Source organism: Delphinus delphis, chromosome 12, assembly GCF_949987515.2.
Source record: "Delphinus delphis chromosome 12, mDelDel1.2, whole genome shotgun sequence".
NCBI lineage: Eukaryota > Metazoa > Chordata > Mammalia > Artiodactyla > Delphinidae > Delphinus > Delphinus delphis.
Window position 1 is genome coordinate 68,041,863 of NC_082694.2, and position 22,689 is coordinate 68,064,551.

The 22,689-nt window shown below is 49.4% G+C and overlaps 1 protein-coding gene across 1 annotated transcript in view; it reads right to left on the bottom strand.

Annotated features, from left to right (window-relative positions):
* PLB1 (phospholipase B1) overlaps positions 1-22,689 on the bottom strand; it is a 123,577-nt gene that overhangs the window by 60,935 nt on the left and 39,953 nt on the right. The window contains exons 12-20 of the mRNA XM_069541256.1: positions 22,288-22,363; positions 21,252-21,356; positions 20,128-20,184; positions 15,459-15,530; positions 14,586-14,660; positions 12,473-12,536; positions 3,782-3,840; positions 1,922-1,995; positions 373-416 (exon numbers count right to left, since the gene is read on the bottom strand). Of these exons, the coding sequence (XP_069397357.1) occupies positions 373-416; positions 1,922-1,995; positions 3,782-3,840; positions 12,473-12,536; positions 14,586-14,660; positions 15,459-15,530; positions 20,128-20,184; positions 21,252-21,356; positions 22,288-22,363 (626 nt within the window). The remainder of the gene's footprint in view (positions 1-372; positions 417-1,921; positions 1,996-3,781; positions 3,841-12,472; positions 12,537-14,585; positions 14,661-15,458; positions 15,531-20,127; positions 20,185-21,251; positions 21,357-22,287; positions 22,364-22,689) is intronic.

The following is a 22,689-nucleotide window of genomic DNA, read 5'->3' on the forward strand; positions in this document are numbered from 1 at the left end:
GCCTAGATCAACGCCTCCCCGAAAGGTGTTCTGCTCTGAATGACAGGCAAAGCAAACATGGGTTTCCTTTATTTCCTTCTTCAATCATTTCTTAATAATAACTTGCACTAAGGGTTGGCCTCAGCATTCTTTCCCTCTTACTCTCTTCCTTCCTCGGACAAATACAATTTCTCTTAAAAAAAAAAAAAAAGGCTTTAATCGCTCTCAAGCAACAGAGCAGGGCGACCGCCTCGGGGAAGCAGCGCCCCCTGCCGAACGCTGCTGTCTCCTGCCACCCTTCCCTGCCAAGCCCGCGGCCGTCGCCAGGGGGAGCTGCAGAAACGCGCAGGGCGGCGGCGAGCCCGCCCCGGACGCCCGGGAGCGCGTACTTACTGGGCAAGGTGGTGACGCTGCTGAGGTTCTGATCGCCGCCCGCGCTGCGTCGTCGTGGGGACAAGAAAGAAAATGAAGGTTAAAACGGCCAGCGACGCTGAAACACCTCAGACACCACCAAGACAGAACTTGCTCCTTCTGAGAAACGCCCTGGGGGCTTGGGGCTTGCCCTTTCCTCATTATTTTTGTATAAAAACTGAAAAACCAGAATACAGTAACTTCTCTCTCCTTTGCCCCACAAACCAGAACGTCCAAACAAAAAACTGGCTTAAACCGTCATGGCTGACTTTGAGCTTTGACCTTGAGGCAGGGGAATTAAGTGGGCCTCTTCAGCCCCATCTTCCAAAGGGGAAACGGCCCTTCCTTGGAGGCAGAGCCCAGCCCAGCGCCGACTAGCCACTGCAGCTGTGCATTATTAAAAAAAAAAAAAGTTTGCCTTCATGTTTCTCGTCCTGTTTGGCTTGGGGAAAACCCGGTTTTTAAAGGGTATCTTCTAGAGAGCAACCCATCTTCTGAGCCGCTTCTAAAATTCCAAGGAAATCAAAGTTGGATGGGTTTCTAGGCATGAAAATAAGCAGCATTCCAGAGTTGATTGGATTCCCTACTTTTCCATATCCCCTCATTCTCTGCCAAGTATGTCTGGGAACATTTCAAAGGTTCTCAAAACGTCTGGGGTTTAACTCTGTGTAGCATCGCCAGGGAGGATGCCAGGGATTCAACGCTCAGGTTCAAGCTGGTGCCAGAGATGCTGGATTCCAGGTTGAGGGAACACCGAACCTGCCCTCTCCTGCTTGGCATGAGCTGGGCTTTCATAGCAGAGGTGAAGCAGGAGCGCTGCTCCCCGCAGCCTGGGGCTGCCTGGGTTTGATTACAGGCAGAGCAGGAACAAGCCTGCACAAAACATACACGATGGGGGACGTGCTGCATTAGGGGTCAGGAGTCATCTACTCTACTTTTTGCTCTCTTACCATCTGACTGTGTGACCTTGGACAGGTTACTTGCCCTCTCTGAGCCGTGCTTCATCATCTGTAAAATGAAGGCCCTTTAATAATGATCCCAGCTACCATTTATACCTACCTTTGTGTCAGGCACGGTGCTGGGCATTTAAATTCTCTGTAAGCCTCGCGACAATGCTAAGGCAGTATTATTGTCTCTGCGTCAAAGATGAGACCAGCTCAGAGAGGTTGAATAACTTACCCAAGGTCACACAGAGCGGGCAGCTGGGGCTCCTACACAACCCGGGTTCTGAAGGCTGCTGCCTCCTGCTGAGGTGACTGCCCAGAGGGAGAAAGGCAAGCCCAAACTTTTCCAACCCAAACGTCTGAGTAGTTTTTCCCCTAAACTCCTGCTCAGGTCCTGGCTTGTTTTGGGGGAATATCTGGTTTGGGGAAGCTGATAAATACCTTCCTTAAATTAAACCTAGAAATTTCTCGTGGAAAAGCACTAGGTTGACTCATCCTTCTGCTAGAGAACTTGTTTTCTACATGCTCAGGGGTCCTCCCCTGCCCTGCGACGGGGCGTCTCTGGGCCTTGCCACGCCTGCACTTACCTCCAGGACAGACCTCGATACTGAGTTAAGACGTCCAGGACGTCCCCAGGCTTGGATCCGGCCCCATTACCTGCCTGAAAGGGAACCACAAGGGGGTGAATTCCTTGCCTGCTCACCAGAGGGTCTGTGTTCTCGTCCTGGCTGGGCCGGAATGTCCAGCACTTTAGAATCTAGCGTCTTAAGAGCACCACGTCTTGACCTGCATCCTGCCTCGTCAGAAACGAGTGCTACTTCCCGCTGGGAATTCTGGGGCCCTCCAAGGGCAGCCTCACCCTAAGAAACCCTGCCCGGACCCTAGGCTGGCAGAAGCGCTCTGAAAATTATACTGCAGTGTACACTTTTCCAGAGGACACATTTCAGGGCCCCATTTTCCTCATTTTTTAAAAGTCGTGAACTGTATCAGAAAGGGAAGTATCCTGTAATCCTTTGATGTGAATAGGTCTCACATATGTACAACTGGAAAAATTAAAATGAAACGCCACGTACCTATTCCTCAGCTAAAGAAAGAGCGGGGTCTTTTAAAACCACACCCTGACACACTCTGCAGGTGCACGTCCGTTGCCTAAAGCACGTTATTTCCCAGCAGAGCCATTCCAAAGGTCATGCCAAGGGCTAGCCTCCCAGGCAGCCTGTGGGGAGGGCTGGCCTCCGGGAGAGGAGCCTTGCTGCCTCCCCAGGTAGTCCTGAACAGCTGGGCTGATTCTGTTTTTTGTTTTTGTTTTTTTTTTTTTTGGCCACACCTCGGCTCCTGGGATCTTAGTTCCCCGACCAGGGATAGAACCTGGGCCACAGTGGTGAAAGCGCTGAGTCCTAACCACTGGACGGCCAGGGCATTTCCAGCTGCGTCAGGCCACACCCAGCAGGAAGTGGCTAGGATGAGCCGTGCTGCCTGTCCTTCCCAGAAGGTTAGGAGCCATAGGGCCTTCGGGGTGAAGAGTACCTGAGGGGTCATGGAGGAGACGGCTACAGGGCAGGGAAAGAATTCTGGCCTCAGAATCAGGACCTGGGAGTCCTGTCCTCACCCAGCAGTTACAAGCTATTGGCTGCGGTACTCACTTCGCTTCAACCGGCTTCACCTCCTTTGTTGGTTTCAGTTTGAGGAGAGTCATATGGCCCAGGATTTCGTTGAGGATATTGAGTGAGATCATATCAATGTGAAGAGGCCACAGACATGAAAGGTGTCAGCTGGTATTTGGGGGAAAATTCAGCTGGAGGCCCTCGATTCTACTGATCCAGAGAACAGCAGCTGGACTCCTCTGTAATGAGTCACTGTGGACCTGAAGTTCGAGAGCTTCAGAGCCCCCCTACCCTGGCTCTCTAAGGACCTGATTCTGCTTTTTCTGGATAGCTTTTTGCTGGGCCTGGGAGGTCACCACAGCCACCTGCAGACGTAGTCTGGGTCATCGTTAGTACCTCTGTCTTTTCCACTGACCCCGGTTTTCTCACCCCTCCCCCATTAGTACTCGTTCCTGTCCCATCATCCCATTGCCCTTGGGACCTTCCCTTCGCTTTCCTACATGGACAAAACGAAGCACCGGGTCTTTGAAGGGGCCCTACACCCCACCACCGACAGGCTGTGCGGTTTGGGCTAGGTTACTTTCATTTCAGGGGCTCCTTCTGGGGCCCCCCCACTTCCTGCTCTCTCCTTCATTCCCATGTTAGGAGAGGAAGGATGAGGTTAGAATGGAGGTGGGAAAACACGATGGGCCAGGGAATGCCGGATTCCAGGGTGGGCATGGAGGTGGGGAGGGACTGAGGTTGGGACCAGAGACGGCAACGCTTAAGGTCCAGGAGTGAGATTCTCCTATTGACCAAGATTGTCTCCTCTCCTGCCCCTTCCTTCCACTGTCAGTAACTCACCGTGAGTGAATCACCCAGGGCTCCGATGACCTTGATGTCAGCCAGCTTCAGCCTGTGAACTGAAAACAAAGATGAACAGAAGGTGGGCTTCTTGTCTCCTCTGAAAACAAAGGAGCGTCTTCCAGGAAAACTGAGACAAAGTAGAACAATTCAGCTTGGACAAAGATATTAAAAGGCCATCCTTGTCCTAAACCTCAGCAGTAGCAGCCGTGGAGCCTGACTGCCAGTCTCCTCCGTGGGGCGCCTGGACACAGGGCTCGGGAGCTGGAAGGTGGCCCCACTTTCGGAGAGGTGTCTGCTGGTGTTGGGTGACCCTGATGCCACAGGTGGGCAGTGACTCTCAGGGCGTGAAACAGCCCCTGGCGACATGATCTGGGAGTAAGGAGGGGATTGTGGTGGAGGTGAAACCCATACTTCATCCATTCTAGGATCTGTTGATAGTTGGGATAAAATATTATACCATCTTATTAGAAAAAAATCAGCTCGGTTTTTATGAAGGGAAAAGGGAAACGCCTTTATACTACGGTTTTTTAAAAACACTATGACAACCACTATCAAGGTGACGTTCACATCACATAAAAGGAACCATTTTAAAGTCCACAATTCAGTGGCACTTCGTACATTCTCAATGTTGTCCAACCATGACCTCTATCTAGTTCCAAAACGTTTTCATCACCCCCAGAAGAGACCTGTACGCACTAAGCAGTCATTCCTCACTCCCGCCAGCCCATGGCAACCACTATCTGCTTCCTCTCCATGGATCTACCTATACTGGATATTTCACGTAAATGGAATCATAAAATGTGACCTGTGTGTCTGGCTTCCTCCACTTTGCCTAATATTTTCAAGGTTCACCCGTGTTGTAGCAGGTGCCAGCACTTCCGTCTTTCTTATGGCTGATACTCCACTGTGTGGATATACCACATTTTCCTATTCCTTCATCTGTTGAGGGACATTTGGGTTGGTCCCATCTTTTGGGTACTGTATATAGTGCTGCTATGAACATTCATATACAAGTCTTTATTTGAATGCCTGTTTTGAATTATTTTGGGTATATACCAAGGAGTGGAACTTGGTGGGCCATAGGATAATCCTATGTTTAGCTTTCTGAGGAAAGCCCAAACTGTTTTCCATAGCCTGCTACTATTTTATCTCTTGAGTTTAGGCATGTGCTGTGATGTGGCTAAGCAGCTACTTACTTGTATGACAAACATATTGGCCACCGAGCAGTGGCTGGGGAGCCTGGGGACAAAACCGTGGTCAGAAATGGAGAATGTGCTCAGGAAGCTCACAGGATAAGCAGGGAATGAGAAACATCCATAGTTATAATAACTTATAGGTTGATGAATACTATGGGAGGTAATACAGTGATAAGAGGTTCAGGAGCTGGAGGGATGATTTACGCTCAGAGGTGTGTGTGTGGTGGGGGAGGAGAGTTTAGAGCAGGCCACATGGAGAAGGTCATGTCTGAACTCAGGATATGATGAGATAAGGATGCGGTGTGGTAAATCGTGTGACGTCCATAAAGAACGGATAGTTGTACAGTTTGACTTAAGTGAAGGGCATGGGAAGGAGACTATCAAGAAATAACACTGGAACCATAAACAAAATGAAAAAACAACCTACAGAATGGGAGAAAATATTTGCAAACGACGCATCCAACAAGGACTTAATTTCCAAAATATACAATATACAAACAGTTCATACAACTCAACAACAACAAAACAAACAACCCAGTTGAAAAAATGGGCATAAGACCTAAATAGACATTTCTCCAAAGAAGAAATACAAATGGCCAATAGGCACATGAAAAGATGCTCAATATCGCTAATTATTAGAGAAATGCCAAATCAAATGGTACAATGAGGTACCAACTCACACCGGTCAGAACGGCCACCAAAAAGTCTACAAATAACAAATGCTGGAGAGGATGTGGAGAAAAGGGAACCCTCCTATACATATGGTGGGAATGTAAGTTGGTGTAGCCACTATGGAAAACAGTATGGAGGTTCCTCAGAAAAAAAATTACCATATGATCCAGCAATCCCACTCCTGGGCATATATCCAGACAAAACTCTAATTTGAAAAGATACATGCACCCCCATGTTCATAGCAGCACTATTCACAATAGCCAAGACATGGAAACAAACTAAATGTCCTTCGATAGATGAATGGATAAAGAAGATGTGGTACATATATACAGTGGAATACTACTCAGCCATAAAAAAGAATGAAATAATGCCATTTGCAGCAACATGGATGCAACCAGAGATTATCATACCAAGTGAAGTAAGTCAGGAAGAGAAAGACAAATACCATATGATATCACTTATATGTGGAATCTAGAATATGACACAAATGAACCTATCTACGAAACAGAAACAGCCTCGTGGACATAGAGAACAGACTTGTGGTTGCGAAGAGGGCAGGCGTTGGTGGAGGGATGGAGTGGGAGGTTGGGGGTTAGCAGATGTAAGCTATTATACAATATATGGAATGGATAAACAAAAATGTCCTACTGTATAACACAGAGGACCATTCAATAACTTATGATAAACCATAATGGAAAAGAATATTAAAAAAAGAATGTATCGATATATATATATATGTATAACTGAATCACTTTGCTGTATAGCAGACATTAACACAACACTGTAAATCAACTATACTTCAATTAAAAAAAAATAACATTGGAAATGTATGTTAGGGCCAAAGGCCTTTTATGCCTGGCTAACAATTTAGGAGCTTAACATGAATATTACACATATATACACACACATACACACATACATATACATATATACATTTACTTGCATATATACGCCTGTCCTATATCTATCTACCCCTTTACCTTATATACATACGGACTTGAACCCAAGTGCATTTTGGGAATCACACTTAAATTCCTTCTGCCATATGTGGCTCTGTCCCCTCAAATCACAAGTTCACCTCCCACTCCCCCGGGGCACCTCCTCCCATAGTCACTCCAACTTTGACACAGCTCCATCTTTCCTCAGATGTGCCTTTCATGGTCTCTAGCGGCGCGATGTTGCAGTAACTTGTCAATTAGCTTTCAGCCTTGGAAGAAGCCTAATAGAGCATTTGTACCACAGGGTGACCCACTACTTCAGTGGGGAAAGAAACCCATCATTTCAGTGGACCACTGCTTAAGATGGATAAACTGAAATCTGTCTGCCAGGAGGCTCTCTCGACAGCCCTTCTTTACCAAGTAACTCTATAACGAGGGCAGTAAAACACAGAGAACAAGATGCTTTCGACACCAGCAGGCTACATATAGCCTGCTTCACTCATCAACATCCAAATCATGGTGTATAATCACACCTGCATGGGAAGCTGTGTTAACAGTCAGTGGGATCAATGTTCAAAGAGATCTCTAGGTCTTGCCTCCTTCCATGGAGACATCTTGTCTACCTGACTTCCATGCTGTCTGCAGATGTGGAACTGCTGCTCCCACTGAGGATTTCCTCTCATTGGAAAAGGAAAAGTCCCTGCCTCTTCCCTATGACAGCATGCAAAGTAACACATGCATAGCTGTGAATGTGTGTATGCAAAATATAGAGATTAGTGGTCTTCAAATTCGAGCATGCATCAGAATCATCTGAGAGCTTGTTAAAACACAGATGGTTGGTTGCCACCCTCAGAGTTTCTGATTTAGTAGGTCTGGGGTGGGCCCAATCCTATGTGGTTAGGAGAACATTATCAAATCACAAAGCCAGCTGCACACATCAGCACACATCAACGGGGCCGCGCCTGAGAACTTTCAAATGACCTCTTCTCAAAGAAATGAGGCTCTGGGTAAAAAAGGCAACAAAATGGAAAATAAGACCTCCTCCCTTCAACTCTAGACGGTTTATTTTAGCTCCTGATGGCGACAGTCAATCACCGTATTCTTGTTGCCATGATGTGTAATACAGTGAATTCTGTGAACACTAACTGGTGTGTCAAGGCTAGGGAACATCTTTGGGGCTGGTAAAATGTGGAAGAGATGGGTAGAGTTGCTTTGAAAGCACATCGCAGTTTGCTAAAGGGGCAGCTGAAACTGGCCATTCCTGTCTCCTAAATTTGTAGCAGGCAGAAAGGAAACACACATATATGCGCGCACTCGTGTATGTCCACATCTACGCGTGTGTGTATACACGTGTAGATTGGTGGGTATGTTGGGAGGGGTGGTTTTCTGTTGGTCATTCTGTAAGGAATGATCTGTAAGAGATAATAAACCAAATGAACCAAGTCTAGATGGGAGGAGTTTGACTCAGCTGGGATCTTATTCAAATAGAACCCAACACACATTTCATTGGTTTGACATTCTGGAGACCTTGATTTGAGCTTTGTTAATATTATCGTATATGATAAAGACACTTTAGCAAAGCACTTTAGCAATTGCTCTCCTTGGGGACAGAACTCTTTAGAGATAAGATTACATTTGTGTGGCTGATTAGCTAAACATTTTCTGGTACAAACTGTCCACCACCTTGAAAGCAGTTGATAAACACATCATTCACTCATCAAGATCTTTACAGAAGGGGCCTCTTATCAGAAGGCCATCCAAACTAAGATAAAAGATCATGAATAGACAGAAAATGGTTGACTAGAGTAGAGAAAGGGGAAACTGCCCGTTGGACATGAAAAGGAACAGCAGACTTGACGCTTGGGAGTTTTGTCTTGTGTAACCCAACAGCTTAAACCTGGGGCCATAACCTGAAAAACCAACTTTCTCTCGACTGTCAGCTACGGCTGCCCAACCCTTTTGCTCTCAGATTTTAGGGACTTATATAAGGACTTCTGCAATGGTGGTAAACTGCTGGCACAGGTTGGGCCTTGTTTCTGTCTTTGAAGTGCGTTGGCATAAGTTTATGTGAAGAAATATGTGCCTCGCACACAGTAGGAGCTCAAGAAATGTGTTCAGTTGAATTAAAGGCTAAGGAAGAGGCTCTGTGTCAGAGACTACAGCTCTCAATGCTTTAAATGGTGGGAACTGCAGGGAAGGGAAATACATTCATCTGAGTGTCTTGAGGGTGAGTTTGAACTTGTCCAGTAGGCTGGTCACGCCGAGGGGACAGGCAGGCTGTTATATTCCCTGTGGGGCGTCACTACTTCCTAGTCACAGGCTAGGTTAGGCCACAAGACTCATGAGCAGGTGGTGACTATAGAGACGGTTTCAGGACGTACACTGGACAGTACACAGCTGATTCACAATGAAGTGAAACTCCTAGTGGTCACCCAGTGCCTGTAATCTGGGCATTTTTCATAGCAGCGCTTGAATAGCTCATTTTAGCCAAATGGGTAAAATAAATCACATCAGGGACTTAGAAAGGAATCAATAGCTTAAAATAAATGAACTGTTCTAATTGATACTACTGGTGACAGTGGCACAGAATTAGCTTGGTGGACTCCTATTTTCAAATACTATGAATTTTCCCCTCTGCAAGGAAGGAGCAGCTTGACTTCAAGATAGCCAGCTTCAATGGACAGGCGATGAGCCCTGTGCCCTCTGGCTCTTTATGGCCACTCTTCTGTTTACAAAATGCTACTCCTTTCCTCACTGGGAAAACCTTAAGTCATCTACCAGGCCCAGCATGTTATTCTTAGTTATCCCAACTATGTTAGGGACAGGGCCGTGAAGTAATATAAAATGATGTAAGTACTTATGAAGTTATAAAGTTCACAGGAGGTAGCACTCAGTAAATTGCATGTATGCACTGACCAGAAGGGAAAAATTGGAAGCACGCACGTGTGCATTCATTTATTCATGCTACCAAATAGCGACTGGTAATAACAATTACTTACATCAGCTCTATATATCCCATCCCAAGCCCCATAGATCAGTAGGAGAGGTTCATCACCTGTGGGCTCTGAATGGTGTGAGGGTGGGGCACCCGGGCTGCCAGGGGCTGGGACCTGTTGATGGAAGCAGTATCTTATTTTGAAATTATCACTTCTCCTTAGCTAGGTGTAGCTGTGGGTTGGTTTGAGAGAGACACTAGAAAAGGGGACTACAAAGAAGATTTTTGAAAACAACTCTGAAGATAAAACAGTTATTTTATAAGAGAGTCTTAGTGAAAAGTTGTCTTAACGGAAGGCATTTTGGTCCACTTGGTTTTTAAGATCGTTTTCAACTCTGGGAATTTCTGATTTGCGGAAGTAGGAATACTCCATAATTAAGATGAGTTCAACAACCATTCATCAGGCCCCTACCATGTGCTGAGTCACTGCGGTTGTAAAGATAAGATGATCTGCTCTTACAAGTACGTATCAGAGGCCTTCATCTCAATTAGAAATTGCCAGCATGATCTCCAGAAGAGTGAACGACCTCACCAGTACAACGATCATCAAGGGTAATAATGACGTGACCCTGTGCTAAGTCTTTTTCCCACCCTGACAGCCACAAGTATGATTAAAATGTCCAATCATAGATCAAGCGCAGTAATGAAATGTGTTTTTTGTTTTTGTCCAGTTAGTTGTTGCCATTTTTCTAAAGACACTTTTCAGGGGGACTCAGAGGCGCAGGCCCAATGTTAGCCCATGAGGGCTGCCACCCAGTTGGCCAATGCTAATGTTTTGGTCCCAGGCCCACTTGGTTAGATCAAGGAGGCATAAATCTATCCATCTGCTTATCCAAACAGCTTCTGTCACCAGAGTATCTAAGATCTCAAGGTCTTGAGATTTCTTGTGCTTACATATTCAAGTGCCAATAAACAAGATAATCTTCAGGGTCAAGGAATAAAGAAGAGATTCACATTTTATTTCGCTTTCAGATGTTCAGATATGCTCTGATGGATTGGTTGGTTATCACTGTCATGATGGGAACATAATCTAGACAAGACTGCAAAATCTTTACACATCATCCTTTCAGAATGATAAGATTAAAAGAGGATGGATATCACTGTATGGAATCACTGGATTCACTGTAAAGAGTACGGCTATTAAAACATTCAAATTCCCCCCTTCCTCTCTCTATACATACATACATCTTTGAGGTTTTGCTGTTGGAGGGCCTACATATGAAGCTAACAATTTGTTTCTGCTACTGAAGTTCTGCTAGTAAACTAACCAATACGAAGGGGCTGTCACTAAGTACGGGGGGAAAAAGTCTAAAGACTAAGTGTGTGTGTGTAAGACTTTTTTTAAAAAGACTTTTACCTTATTTATTTATTTTTTGGCTGCGTTGGGTCTTTGTTGCTACGTGCGGGCCTTCTCTAGTTGAGGTGTGTGGGCTTCTCATTGCGGTGGCTTCTCTTGTTTTGAAGCACAGGCTCTAGGCACGTGGGCTTCAGTAGCTGTGGCACACAGCCTCACGGGCTCTAGAGCGCAGGCTCAGTAGTTGTGGCACATGGGCTTAGTTGGTCTGTGGCATGTGGGATCTTCCTGGACCAGGACTCAAACCCATGTCCCCTGCATTGGCAGGGGGATTCTTTTTTTTTTCTTTTTTCTTTTTCTTTTTTTTTTTTTTTTTTTTGCGATACGCGGGCCTCTCATTGTTGTGGCTTCTCCTGTTGCGGAGCACAGGCTCCAGACACGCAGGATCAGCGGCCATGGCTCACGGGCCCAGCCGCTCCACGGCATGTGGGATCTTCCCAGACCGGGGCACGAACCCATGTCCCCTGCATCGGCAGGCAGACTCTCAACCACTGCGCCACCAGGGAAGACCTGTAAGACTTTTATCACCTATTCCATTATTCTGCAACTTAGTCAAGAACACCGAAGTTTTGGTGAGAAGATTTTTAACTTACTTGCCTGTCATTTGACTAGATTTGAGCGTGTAGAGCTAAGACAGGCATGAAGGGCGGGCTGACACTTAAACTTGTTCTACTAATACTCAGCAAAAGGAGACAAAGTGACTACAAAGATTTGCACACTGCGACATCTTCAAACTTCACTTTCCATCCTGGCAGGCACATAAGAGGCATTCAACAATCATCTAATAGATGAGTGAACAAGTGAACGAATCAATGAACAAATGAGTCACCCTCCAGGACCAAGCATGAGAACCTATCGCATCGTTGCAGAAACGCTCCTGGGTTGAGGTTGTGAGTCACGTGGGCCACCACACGGCTCTCCCGTGACCTCCCATGATCACGTGCACAGAGCCATCACTCAGAGGTTGGCTCACCTGGAGGAAAAGTTTCAGCCCTTAGGCAGCCCCTCTTTGGGAAGGTCTCTGCCTAGAATGTTCCATGAGCCTCATTTTCATGGCCCAGCACCAGTCATCTTGGAAACACAGAGAAGTAGTGAAAATGGCACGTTTGTAAGATGGCTTTCCAGTGTTTGAGTGCACTCTGCATATGGCTCTGACCGGGAGCTTGGACTGGTTATTTTTGCTTCCTGCTTAAAGGTAGTTTTATGTTTCAGAGAATAAGTTCACCTCATCGAGGCTTCCCAGCGGGGACAATGACATCAGCTCACTCACCTGACGCTGGGCCCTTTGCAGAGCATGGCCTGGCACACAGTTAATGCTCAATAAATGCTTTCGATAATGTTATCATATTTTAGTTAAAGAATAATCAAACACAGGCATGAACTTACAAGTATACATACAGAGCTGTATGGCCTTGAAAACTTCTCAGGTGTATCTCAGATTGTGTAGAAAGCCCTGTCATCTTAAGGCTGCTCTTACATTGATGGTTTTAGACCTCAGATGACTTTAAAAATCACTTGACTCAAGCCGTGTACCTGATGTGGGAATCGTGTCAGAGGGATCCTTGTCAGGACACCTGATTTCCGTTCCATCTCTCACCTAAAATGAGACACATGGAGAAATAAGAAGAAATGGATCTTGCAACCTAAGAAACTGGGTGAGAAGTGGGCCTCTATTTTGGAAGATATCACTTAGTACAGAAACCTAAGCATCATGTAGGATTTCTCCCTCTCCTTCAACACTCACATCTGAGCGTCCACAACACCCTTTCCAGATGTTCCCAAGCCGGCCCCCCTTCCCTAGTCCCTCAGCCTCAGGCTAAGTTCAGGCCTTGTCCCTTCTTCCTGGAACATGGCCCTGTTCACCATCATCACTGCTGCCGGCCTGTGGGCTTCCTCCCCAGCCTTCTGAATCCATTCAGAGGACTCTTTCTCTCTCAATATAAAAATCACTCCCTTGCCCAAATTCTCAGTGAAAGCAGGAATTTTCATCCATTTTGCTTCTTGTATGTCCAGAGCCTAGAAGGCTGCACAGTAGATGCTCAATAAACACTTGTTGGTTGAATAAGCATATTTCCACTCTGTGCTAACATCAGCATAAAGTCCACCCTCCTCAGCACGGGGTAGGAAGCCCCCGACATTCCACACCATCCACCTGACTCTCTGTCCCTCCACATCTTTGTCCGAACACCTACGTCTGCTCTTTCTTTCCCTTTCCCTCCCTCTGTTTCCCTCACTCCCACCCACCTGGCTTGACTTTTGTCATCCTCAGGCTGAGGTCATGGGTACTCTTGGGGAAGGCTTCTCAACTCTCTCCTGCCTGTCATTTGTTCTTCCGCTGTGTTCCCAGAATACCCCGTGGAAACCTTACGGCACTTTTTACATTGTGCTATCACTGCTGGTTGACTCCACTAGACTGAGCTCCTTGGGACAAGCAACGTATTTGTGTTTGTATCTCCTATGCCTGGTCCCCGTCCACCCACCCACCCGCCCACCCATTTGGTTATTCGGCTAATAGTGACTAGGTACCTGCTCTGAGTCACTGCCCCCATGGAGCATGCATCCTAATGGTACACAGCTGGTATTCAGTAAACGTATCCTGAAGATATGCATTGCTCCCTCTACTATAAAACTCATGGCATGTCAGATACTGTTATATGTGCCTTATACTTAATAACTTATTACAATTTAATAGCTCTATTAGGTAGCACTATGACCTATCACCATTTCCCAGATTTGAAGAACTAAGGCACAGAGAGGTTAAGTCCCCCTGACACAGAGCCAGTAAGTGCAAGAGTCTGGATTTGAACCCCGAGCCAGCGCTCTCAAATTGCGGCACCACGGTGCCTCTCAGATGTATCCTTACTGCTGTGATATTAGTTAGAAAGCACGGGACAAGCTGATACATCAAGTCTTTTACGCCGTATCTCTTGGGCTTTGTGGTGCAGGCCCAGGCCATCAGCTTTGCCTACACCCCTGGGAGTAAACCGCACCCTCTTTTATCCAATAGGGAGGCAGGGGCGGTGCTGGGACCACCACCAAATTTGTCTCAACCCATATTGGTTCCCAGTCCTCTGAGAAGGAGACAACCTTCAAGTGTTTCTTGCATCCTCAGAGGAGTGTGGAGTGCCCTATCTAATCTTGACAGGAAGTATCAGAAAAAGACTCATGAGATAAGTCATAAGCAAGACATGTGTGAGGCAGGCCCCTAAGGTGTGGCCGACAGCTGAGGCCTTCCGGTCTCCATGCTGACAGCTTTCAGACTTCACCCCATTTCCCTGCCTTTTCTGGACTTTCTCTTCAGATTAAGGGCTCAGATGAGTTTTAAAAGACTTGTCAGAGATTTGGGGAGGGCCTGAAATTCTTGTCTCGCATCAAAATAGACGGGGAACAGGTAGTGCTGAGCCCCCCAACACACCCCGTGAAGCCATGGGATGCTGGTTGCTGAGGCCGTTTTAAAGACGGAACTGGAGGGCAGCCCTGCTTCAAGCACCAAGGGGACAGCCACACATGTGCTCCTTCACTCTTCTCCAACCTACCCATGGGGTCCAGGACACAAAGAACTGCCCCGGAAGCTTCAAAAGACTCAGCAAGGTACGGCCCCTGGTTCATTTGCATGTTTGTCAATCACAGAAAATCCTCTCCGTACCTCAAACTTCGCCTGGGATTTCTGCAACCTGGGCGGATAGTTGCTGTTCCTGTAGGTGAACAGATAGGGATTCTCCTGCAGAGAAAGGCAATGCGTTGTAACCACGATCCAGAAATCCGTATCCTGTAATCATCAACTTTTATCACCCAGCAATGCCTTTGGCCAATCTGAAACATTCATACCATCCTTTAAAGGATGAGAGAAACATTCTCTGGCTTTTCTTCTCTGGACTGCTCATTAGTTCCCTGAGGGAGTTCATTAACATTTTGAAATTTCCCATTTGCAGCAGTCAGCATCTTTTGCTCTCTACCCGAGGTCCATGCCAACAGGCAAAGTAGGTATATTTCCATGAAAAGAGAACCTAATCTTAAGTTTCCTGAGAGCCAAGGCAAAGAGGAAAAGGGAGTGAATTATACAGTTCTTACAGCCTGGTAACAAAAACGTACCAATTCATCAATAAAGCCAAAAATCTGAGTAGCATTAAGTGATAAAAAAGATTTCTGTTCATTTACATTCAGCTATTTTTTCATTAATTTATTCAGCAACGTTAATTCTACACCTACTATATATTAGGCACATATTTAAGATACCCATCTTAGCATTTGGGGCCATGTGAGCTGTGCCTTTGTTCCTATGCCCTCTACAAGCACGGAAGGGGCCTCAGTTCTGTTAAAACAGCTCTCCTGGCCCACAGGTATAAACCTTAGGTGTGCCCAGGCCCAGAAGAACAGACCCGAGACTCTAACGGGCTAATGTCTCAACCAGGTAAGACCCACTTTGCAGCAAAGCCCCCTGCTTTGTGACCCCGCCTTTCTCCCCAGCTCAGCAGGAGGTGCCGCCCCCGGCCCCCCGGCCCCTCCAGTCCTCGCCTACCTGAGAGGGACATTTCACTGGCCGCCTCTCTTTGGCACTGAATGGCTCATCTTTCTGTCCTGCTGGCTCCATCTAGGAAAGAAGGTGATGTTCAGAACAGAAAAGTCTTACACGGGTGGCAGCATCCTAGGGTACTACCACTGAGAAAGGCTCATTAGCTCAGTGTTTCTCCGAGTGTGACCCTGGGCGGGTAGCATCAGCGTCACCTGGGAACACGTTAGAAGTGGCAAATTCCCAGCCCGCAACTCTGGGGTGGGGTCCAGCTCCCTGTGCTTTCTCAAGCCCTCCAGGGATTCTGATGCGCGCTCAAGTTGAGGGCCCACTGCGGGAGAGGAACCACTGATTCCCAGCCCACCCCTCCTGCTACAGGGGAAAGTGAACACCAGGGAGGCTGAGCTGACACAAGGACATGGATGTCCAGGTTCAACCAAATCGCTCTCACGGGGTCACCGGCTACCTGATCACCAGGAGCCGGTTATTAGCTTGATGTCGCATCCCCCTCCTTGCTGCCCTGCTGCTGGCCGGCTCCCTGATTAAATTTCCCTCAGGGAGGAGAGTAGGAATGGGAAGGAAGGGCAAATAAATGGCTCTCGCGTAAACCAGCAGGGAATGAATGAAACCCTCTGTCACCTGGCAAGCCCCATGTCTTTACCTGGGACACAGAGGTACAGTGACATGGGACATAGCACGGCGCCACGCTAACAACTAGAGTGTCTAGCCATTCAGGAACAGTGATAGTGCTACCGGTGGCTGATAGAGGCAGCTACTTCAATGATAACTGAAGCCTGTCTAACAACATAGACGAAAAGTGTATGGTGTACCCGCCAGAGAAAGCAGCAGAGGATCGGCTCAGGTAAAAACATCGGAGGGGAGACAGAAAAATGAAGGCAGTTGGAGAATTCAACAGAGCAAGGATTTTAAGTTCCTCCTGTTATTTTTAAATGTTCATTAGACATTTGTAAACACTTAACAGAAAAATACAGCGGCTTTGAGAGATCACAGATTTTCTCTTGCACGCACCGTTTTCTACTGTTTGGGGACCTCGTGTTTGCTGTCAGCCCTGCTGCCCAGAGGAGCTGGGCTCCTAGGTCACCCGGTCCCTCCTCTCCCCTCTGCTCCCCTCCCACCGACCTTGACGGGGGACAAAAGTGCAGGAGGCTACAGGGTGGAGCCCCCCTATCTGGCTCAGTCACGGGCTCTGCCATCTTCCGGAGCCCTTTAGATTCCTCAGCAATATCTTGCCCCGGCATCTGTGCCCAGCAAACAAGAAGCAGGGGAAGAACTTTATCTTCTCAGGTAAACTTCCTTCACCCAAACGGACAGGGTCAGATAAGAGGGTGTAATTAACCTTCTGTAAAACGAGTGGCAACCTTTTGCTCAGGGGCTGGAGGAGGAACTGCACTCCCCATCTCCTTTCAGTTTTATTCTGATGGTGGACACTCCTAAGTATGGGATTCCAACCCAGAACTTTCAGGGCCGCTCTGAAAGGGAGTGTTCAGTGGGCCTGAGTCGGTGGCCCAATGTCGAAGTGGCCTGACTTCTCTTCTCCAATCTTTCAAGAATTTAATCAATAATAGAATCTGGAAAGAAATGTTGAGAAAGCCACGTTGTGATAATTTTAGTCGAATGGATAAAACAGAACCTAATTTTTTAAGGACTCCAAAGGAAAATTCATAGGTTTTCCCAATAAATCCATTTGCACTAAGAACCTTGTCCTAAATGTCTCTTTATCAGTCACCTACGTCCTTCCTACTGCCATTAATCCCCTTTACACACGCTCTGACCCTCCATCCTCAGGATGGAAAATGACTCGGCTAGATCAAATGACCCTTTGCGTGTCCCTCCATCCACCGCCCTGCACCGCACGTGCCCGCACGCACCCTGGGGACGCTGGTCCTGTTCTCTTACTCCACCCTTCAGCCCTTTAATTGCTCGCATCTCTTCTGCACAGCCTCCCTGCCCCCGAGATGAACTGGAGCGCGGCAGGGGTGGCGGGATGACCTTAGACGTGCTCTCAAGAGTTCCGCTTGACTGTGAGCCCTTCTCACCTCGCCCTGCGCCTCTGGCGCTAGCGCAGGGCTGGGAATAAGGTGGGGGGCCGTGACTGCTAGACCTGGCAATTGAGTCCACACAGGTGGGTCTCATCAACACTACTGTTACATAAGAATCATCAGAAGTTATTGAGGAGGCAGGAAGGGCCCAGGGAATGAATTACATCCCAAACACAAAACCCTCCTCTGCTCCGTGCCAGGAGCTCCGCTTCCGTCTGGGTGGCCCATGCAGCCAGGTGTGTTTCCGAAGCAGGGCCGCTCACGATGACTGCGTGCGTGTGTGTGGGGTTTTCCTTCACTGGCCCTCAGAGCTTACGCACACCTCGGGACTTGGCCCGGGGAGCAGACACTGTGTGGCCCTGCACAGTCGCCACCATCGCTGTGTCCTAGGTCGAGGCCAAGCAGAGAAGCGGTAGAAGCTGGGCCCCTCTGGTCACAGCGATTCTGCTGGTCCCTCTCTGCTCCCCATGTAAGAGGGTGGCCCTCACTCGGGGCTCTTGTGTGTCTGCAAATGTGGGCATGACGGATGTAGCTGTCTTTTACCTCTATAGTCGCAGTTAAGCCCAACACCACAGAGGCACACAGAGGTGGAGGCAGGGAGGCTCCTGGACTCCCCATGTCCCTGGGAGGACACAGGAGGGAACCCAAGGGTGAACTGCTCCTATATTTCCCAAGGTCCTCTGAGGCTGGCAAATAGAGAAAACGGGGCCCAGAAAGACCACGTGACTCACCTCAAGAAACAACCAAATGCACAGCTGGACTCAGAACCCAGGTTTTCTGGCTCCTCACCCAGTGCCCTTTCCCCTAACCTGTTACCTTCGTAATTTCTCATAAATTAACCTGCAGGAGCTGTCCGTGCGCTCGGGAGCCGTGGGATGGTCTGGCGTTTTGCCCGAGAGGAAGCCAGGGGACACGCTTCCCTCCTTGTTGGCTCGGCTACAGGGACCTCGAGGCCTCTCCCTGGGAAAGGACTGCTGGTTCGTTGGGCAGGTAACTGCCCACCTAGGAAAGCTGCCTCCTCCCCAAAGCCCCTGGGACACCTACTGGGTCCCAGACCTTTGGCCTTGAGCGTGAGACCTTCTGCTCCCCTCTGGGCACCTGCCCATCCTCGCCCTCGAGCGGGTTTCAGGGCGCTGTGCGCGCCGTGCGCCTGTCTGATTGCACAGGGCACTTCATTCATTCGTGGGGCCTCCTTATCCCGTTCCTCTCCCACCACCCCTTGCTAGTGCATTTTATTCTGTTCACACAGCTCCTCTCTCCTGGGAATGCCAGCCCCACCTCCTCTGACATATTTCCCCCCAACCCATGCCGACAAAGCCAATTCCAGTCCCACCCTCGGGGGGCCGTCCTGGCCTCTTGCCCATATCCCTTTTGGGTGCTCTGTCCAGGGCATGACCCTGTTCCTGCTGTGCCCTTCCAGCTATTCGCTGGGCCATTTGGTGTGTCTCCTGTATCTTCCCTGGACCCAGCATAGGGTAGGCACCCTCTAGGCTTTCTTTCATTGCTTGGGAGAAAGGTAACAGAGGAGGAGAGAGGTTTGGCCGAGCTGGAAGAATCAGCCCTCCTCCCCCAGAGAGAGGGTGGAGGGAGATGAACAGCAAAGTGGTTTTCTGGGGCCTGACTGCTCAGGGGTCAGGCCCACCAACAAGGGTCCTCGTTCAAAGAAATCAAATGGCTTCTCCGAAGGCTAGTGTGACTCCGTCAGTCCGGGCTGCCTGGGCTGGCCCCTGCCCTCCCTGCTGTCTCACTGGCCACTGCGCACCCAACTACAGCTGCTCACAGGACTCAGCACAGCACCTCAGTCTGAGGAGATGGAGAGAAATTTTTCTAATGCAAGGAAGAAGAAAACCAGGTTGCCGTCCCTGGAATTCTAGGACAGTTTGGATGGGAAAAAAATAAATGGCAAAATCAGGTCTCTGTCTGGTGCTCTGGAGAGGTTCAAAGTTTAATGGAACATTCCATCCACTGACTAATCCCAGACAGCCCCGGGGGACCTTCAGAGTCTGGGGGAAGCCTGTCACAGTCAGAGTAAGAAGGGCCACCCAGGGTGAACACTCGCTGTGGGCTGGAAGGGAGCTGTACACTCTCCACGTGTTGGCTCGGGGGTTTTGCAGAAAGGCAGCTGAGACCCTGAGTTCACACAGCTCGTGAGAGCTTTGAACCCAGGTCTTCATCACTCCACACTCACCCCAGGCACCACCCTGGGCATTGGAAACTTAAGTGTAAAATGAGGGAGAGCTGGGCCAGGTTGCTACGTGAGCCTTCTCCCTAGTGCCCCACTCCAAGTGAGGTCTCCCAGACAGATGCCAAGGAAACGTTCCTGCATCTGGAAAGAGCAGGACTGAGGCTGCCCAGGGAGCCGTGCTCACTGTCAGGGCTGCAGCCCAGCTTCCAGGAAGAGGAGGTGAAACTCCCAGGTGGTCCCAGATGGGCTGTCACTGGATGTGGGAGGGACCCCTGATGGCCCAGAATCATCATCTTGGGGTCCTGCTGGTGTCCCTCAAGCCCTCCATCAGAGCGGTGAGCAGACGGGGCACGACGGCAGAGGCCCTGCTTCTCCTTCCATAGACTAAACCCCAGGCTGGCAGGGCGGCGCCCCGGGACCCCCAGCCACTCACCATGCTGTTCCAGAGAGTCAAGGCGAGGACGGTGGGATCCTGGAGTGGTCGCTCCCCCTGAAAGAGAACCAAATGAGAGGTCCCGTGTGCCCCCGGGGCTGGGACAGCCCTGCCGCGCACTCTGAAGCTCTCCCGGCAGAGATGGGGGTCCTGATGCACTCAGATTCTATCTCTCAGTCCCTCCCCATCAATAATGGCAGGGACTTACAGGCTCGGAGGTGAGGGCCTGTAGGGGCGCGTCTCACGTCTGGCTGCTCCTCCGCATTGTGGGGTTGTACACACTGAACTCAACAGCAGAAGGAGGTGACAGGGAAGTGATTCAGGTATGGTCTGAGTAGGAGGGGGGGACGGGAACTAATATTCCTCCTCCTACTAAACCACTATTTAAACATCACTGAAGTCCCGGAGGGACACAATGACTCCAATGGCAGGAGCCAGGAGCCTGGAGGGACGGGCTGTCCCAGATGTACAGTGCTGAAGCCCCACAGGTGTAGAGACCTTGCTGAGCTGAGCACGTGTGCACCCACCACAGCGCTTGTGGTCTGCAGGACCCCCAGGGGGAAGGGGCGTTTGCCCAGTGACCTGGGTGAGGAAACAACTCAAAGTGCCCTCCCTTGCAGGGATAGATGTGGAGGAGCCTTCAGGGGGAGGAGTGCAGTGTGGGGCCTGGAAATTCCATCCTGAATAGTCACCATAGCTGAGAGACACTGCGGGCTTCCAAGAGCCAGGCGCTGCTCTAAGTTCCTCACATGTATTTAATCACCCTGACTACCACTCTAGCAGGCGGAATGTTAATAATGGCCCTGATTTCACAGATGAGGAAACAAGACACAGAGAGTTCAAACAACTTGCCCAAGGTCACACAGCCGGCCCATTCCAAAGCCAGAAGCCGTCTGGCTGGAGCCCATGCTCTTTACCTCTGGGCGGCTCTGCCTCTCGGAACCTTCCTCACGGGGCTATCCAACCCCACGGGGAAGTTGTCCAAAAAGTATAAGAGAACACTGCAGCATTTCCCCCTGAGACTACACATCCTGGGCTCGGTGAAGCTCAACTGTGTTGGGGCATCTGCAGAGGAGAGGGCAGGGGAGGGAGAGGGAGAGGGTGTGGGCCAGGCCCTCACTCACCGAGGGTGGTGGCAGGGTTCCCTCGTAGAAGAAAGGCTGGAAAACCACTGCGAAGGACGTCTGCTCGTTGTACTTGCTGGAGGCCAGGAGCTGTTCCCAGGTTTCCTGAAGAAAGGAGTACCAGCGAGGCTCAGCCTGCCCCATCCTCACACCAGGGAGTTCCCAGCAGCCCCCCCGGTCAGAATCACCCACCCATGCTATTCTGAATCACATGCTATTGGGAAGCTCCCTCTCATCTCACACTTCAGGGCCCTTTGATTAACTAAACCAGGTTTTCATTTTCCTCTGACGTCCAGCATCAGGTAAGACCCGAGAACTGTTCTCTGGGAGCTCGAGAAGTATACGCCAGCCCAGTATGTAGCTAGGGTCCCCACTCTCTCTTCAAGGGCTGAGTTCTGTACAGGGATGTGCTATTAACCACTCAAAAAATGTCATTTCCAAAGCAAGAGAAATGACATACAGCTTCATATGGAAAACTTCTTATACAAAACTGCCTCTTAAATAAAAATCATCATGTTAACGCATGTCAGTGGGAACCGTGCTTTGCACGGTTTGCTGGTGGGGATGGAGGCTTCCGCTGAGCCACGCACACTGTCTTGGGGTCTCTCCAGTAAACTAGATGCACATCTTCAGGAGCCAGACCGTAGTCCAGGCTGCAGTCTGTGCAAGCCTAGTCCAGGCAAACCCGTCCACCAGCCACAGATGCAGTGGCAGAAGGGGGATGATGACCAAAAGCATCTCGGAACGACCTGCAAAATCCTTCAGCATCTTTTACCGTAGGTACCACCACCACCCTCCACTTGCATCCACTCTCCCCGCAACCAGTACGGCAGTTCCCACTTTACGTGCTGGAAGATCAAGTCAGCACCTGGAAGCGACGCAAGAGTAGCTGCTGTCGTTCGCTCCTGACTCAGTTCTGACTTCAGCTGGTGGGGTCCTACGTCAGCAAACGTGCACCCTAATTGTCCCCACCATCCCTGTTCTCATGACCACCTGCCCCTGTGAGCCAACAGGCAGTGTCCCAGAGTGCACTCACCTGATAGGCCCACTGGGTCGCAACCCTGGACAGCCGCGAGGTCTCCCCTGAGCACCTGCAGGGCTCGGCTGTGGGACTGCAGGTTAAAACAAGCAGGAAGTGAGCATGGATGCCGTGTGGGGTCGTTTAGACTCCCTCTTGGAGGAAGGTGGGGCTGGGGGCACTGGGAGTTGCTTTGGGAGCCGGGGGAAGGGGAAGCTGGAAGTCTTAGATGGCCCAGGAGAAGGAAGGAAGGAAGTACACATTGGGGAGAAAAAAGGGTACGTTATGGAGCTTCCCTGGTGGCGCAGTGGTTGAGAGTCCGCCTGCCGATGCAGGGGACACGGGTTCGTGCCCCGGTCCGGGAAGATCCCACATGTCACGGAGTGGCTGGGCCCGTGAGCCATGGCCGCTGAGCCTGCG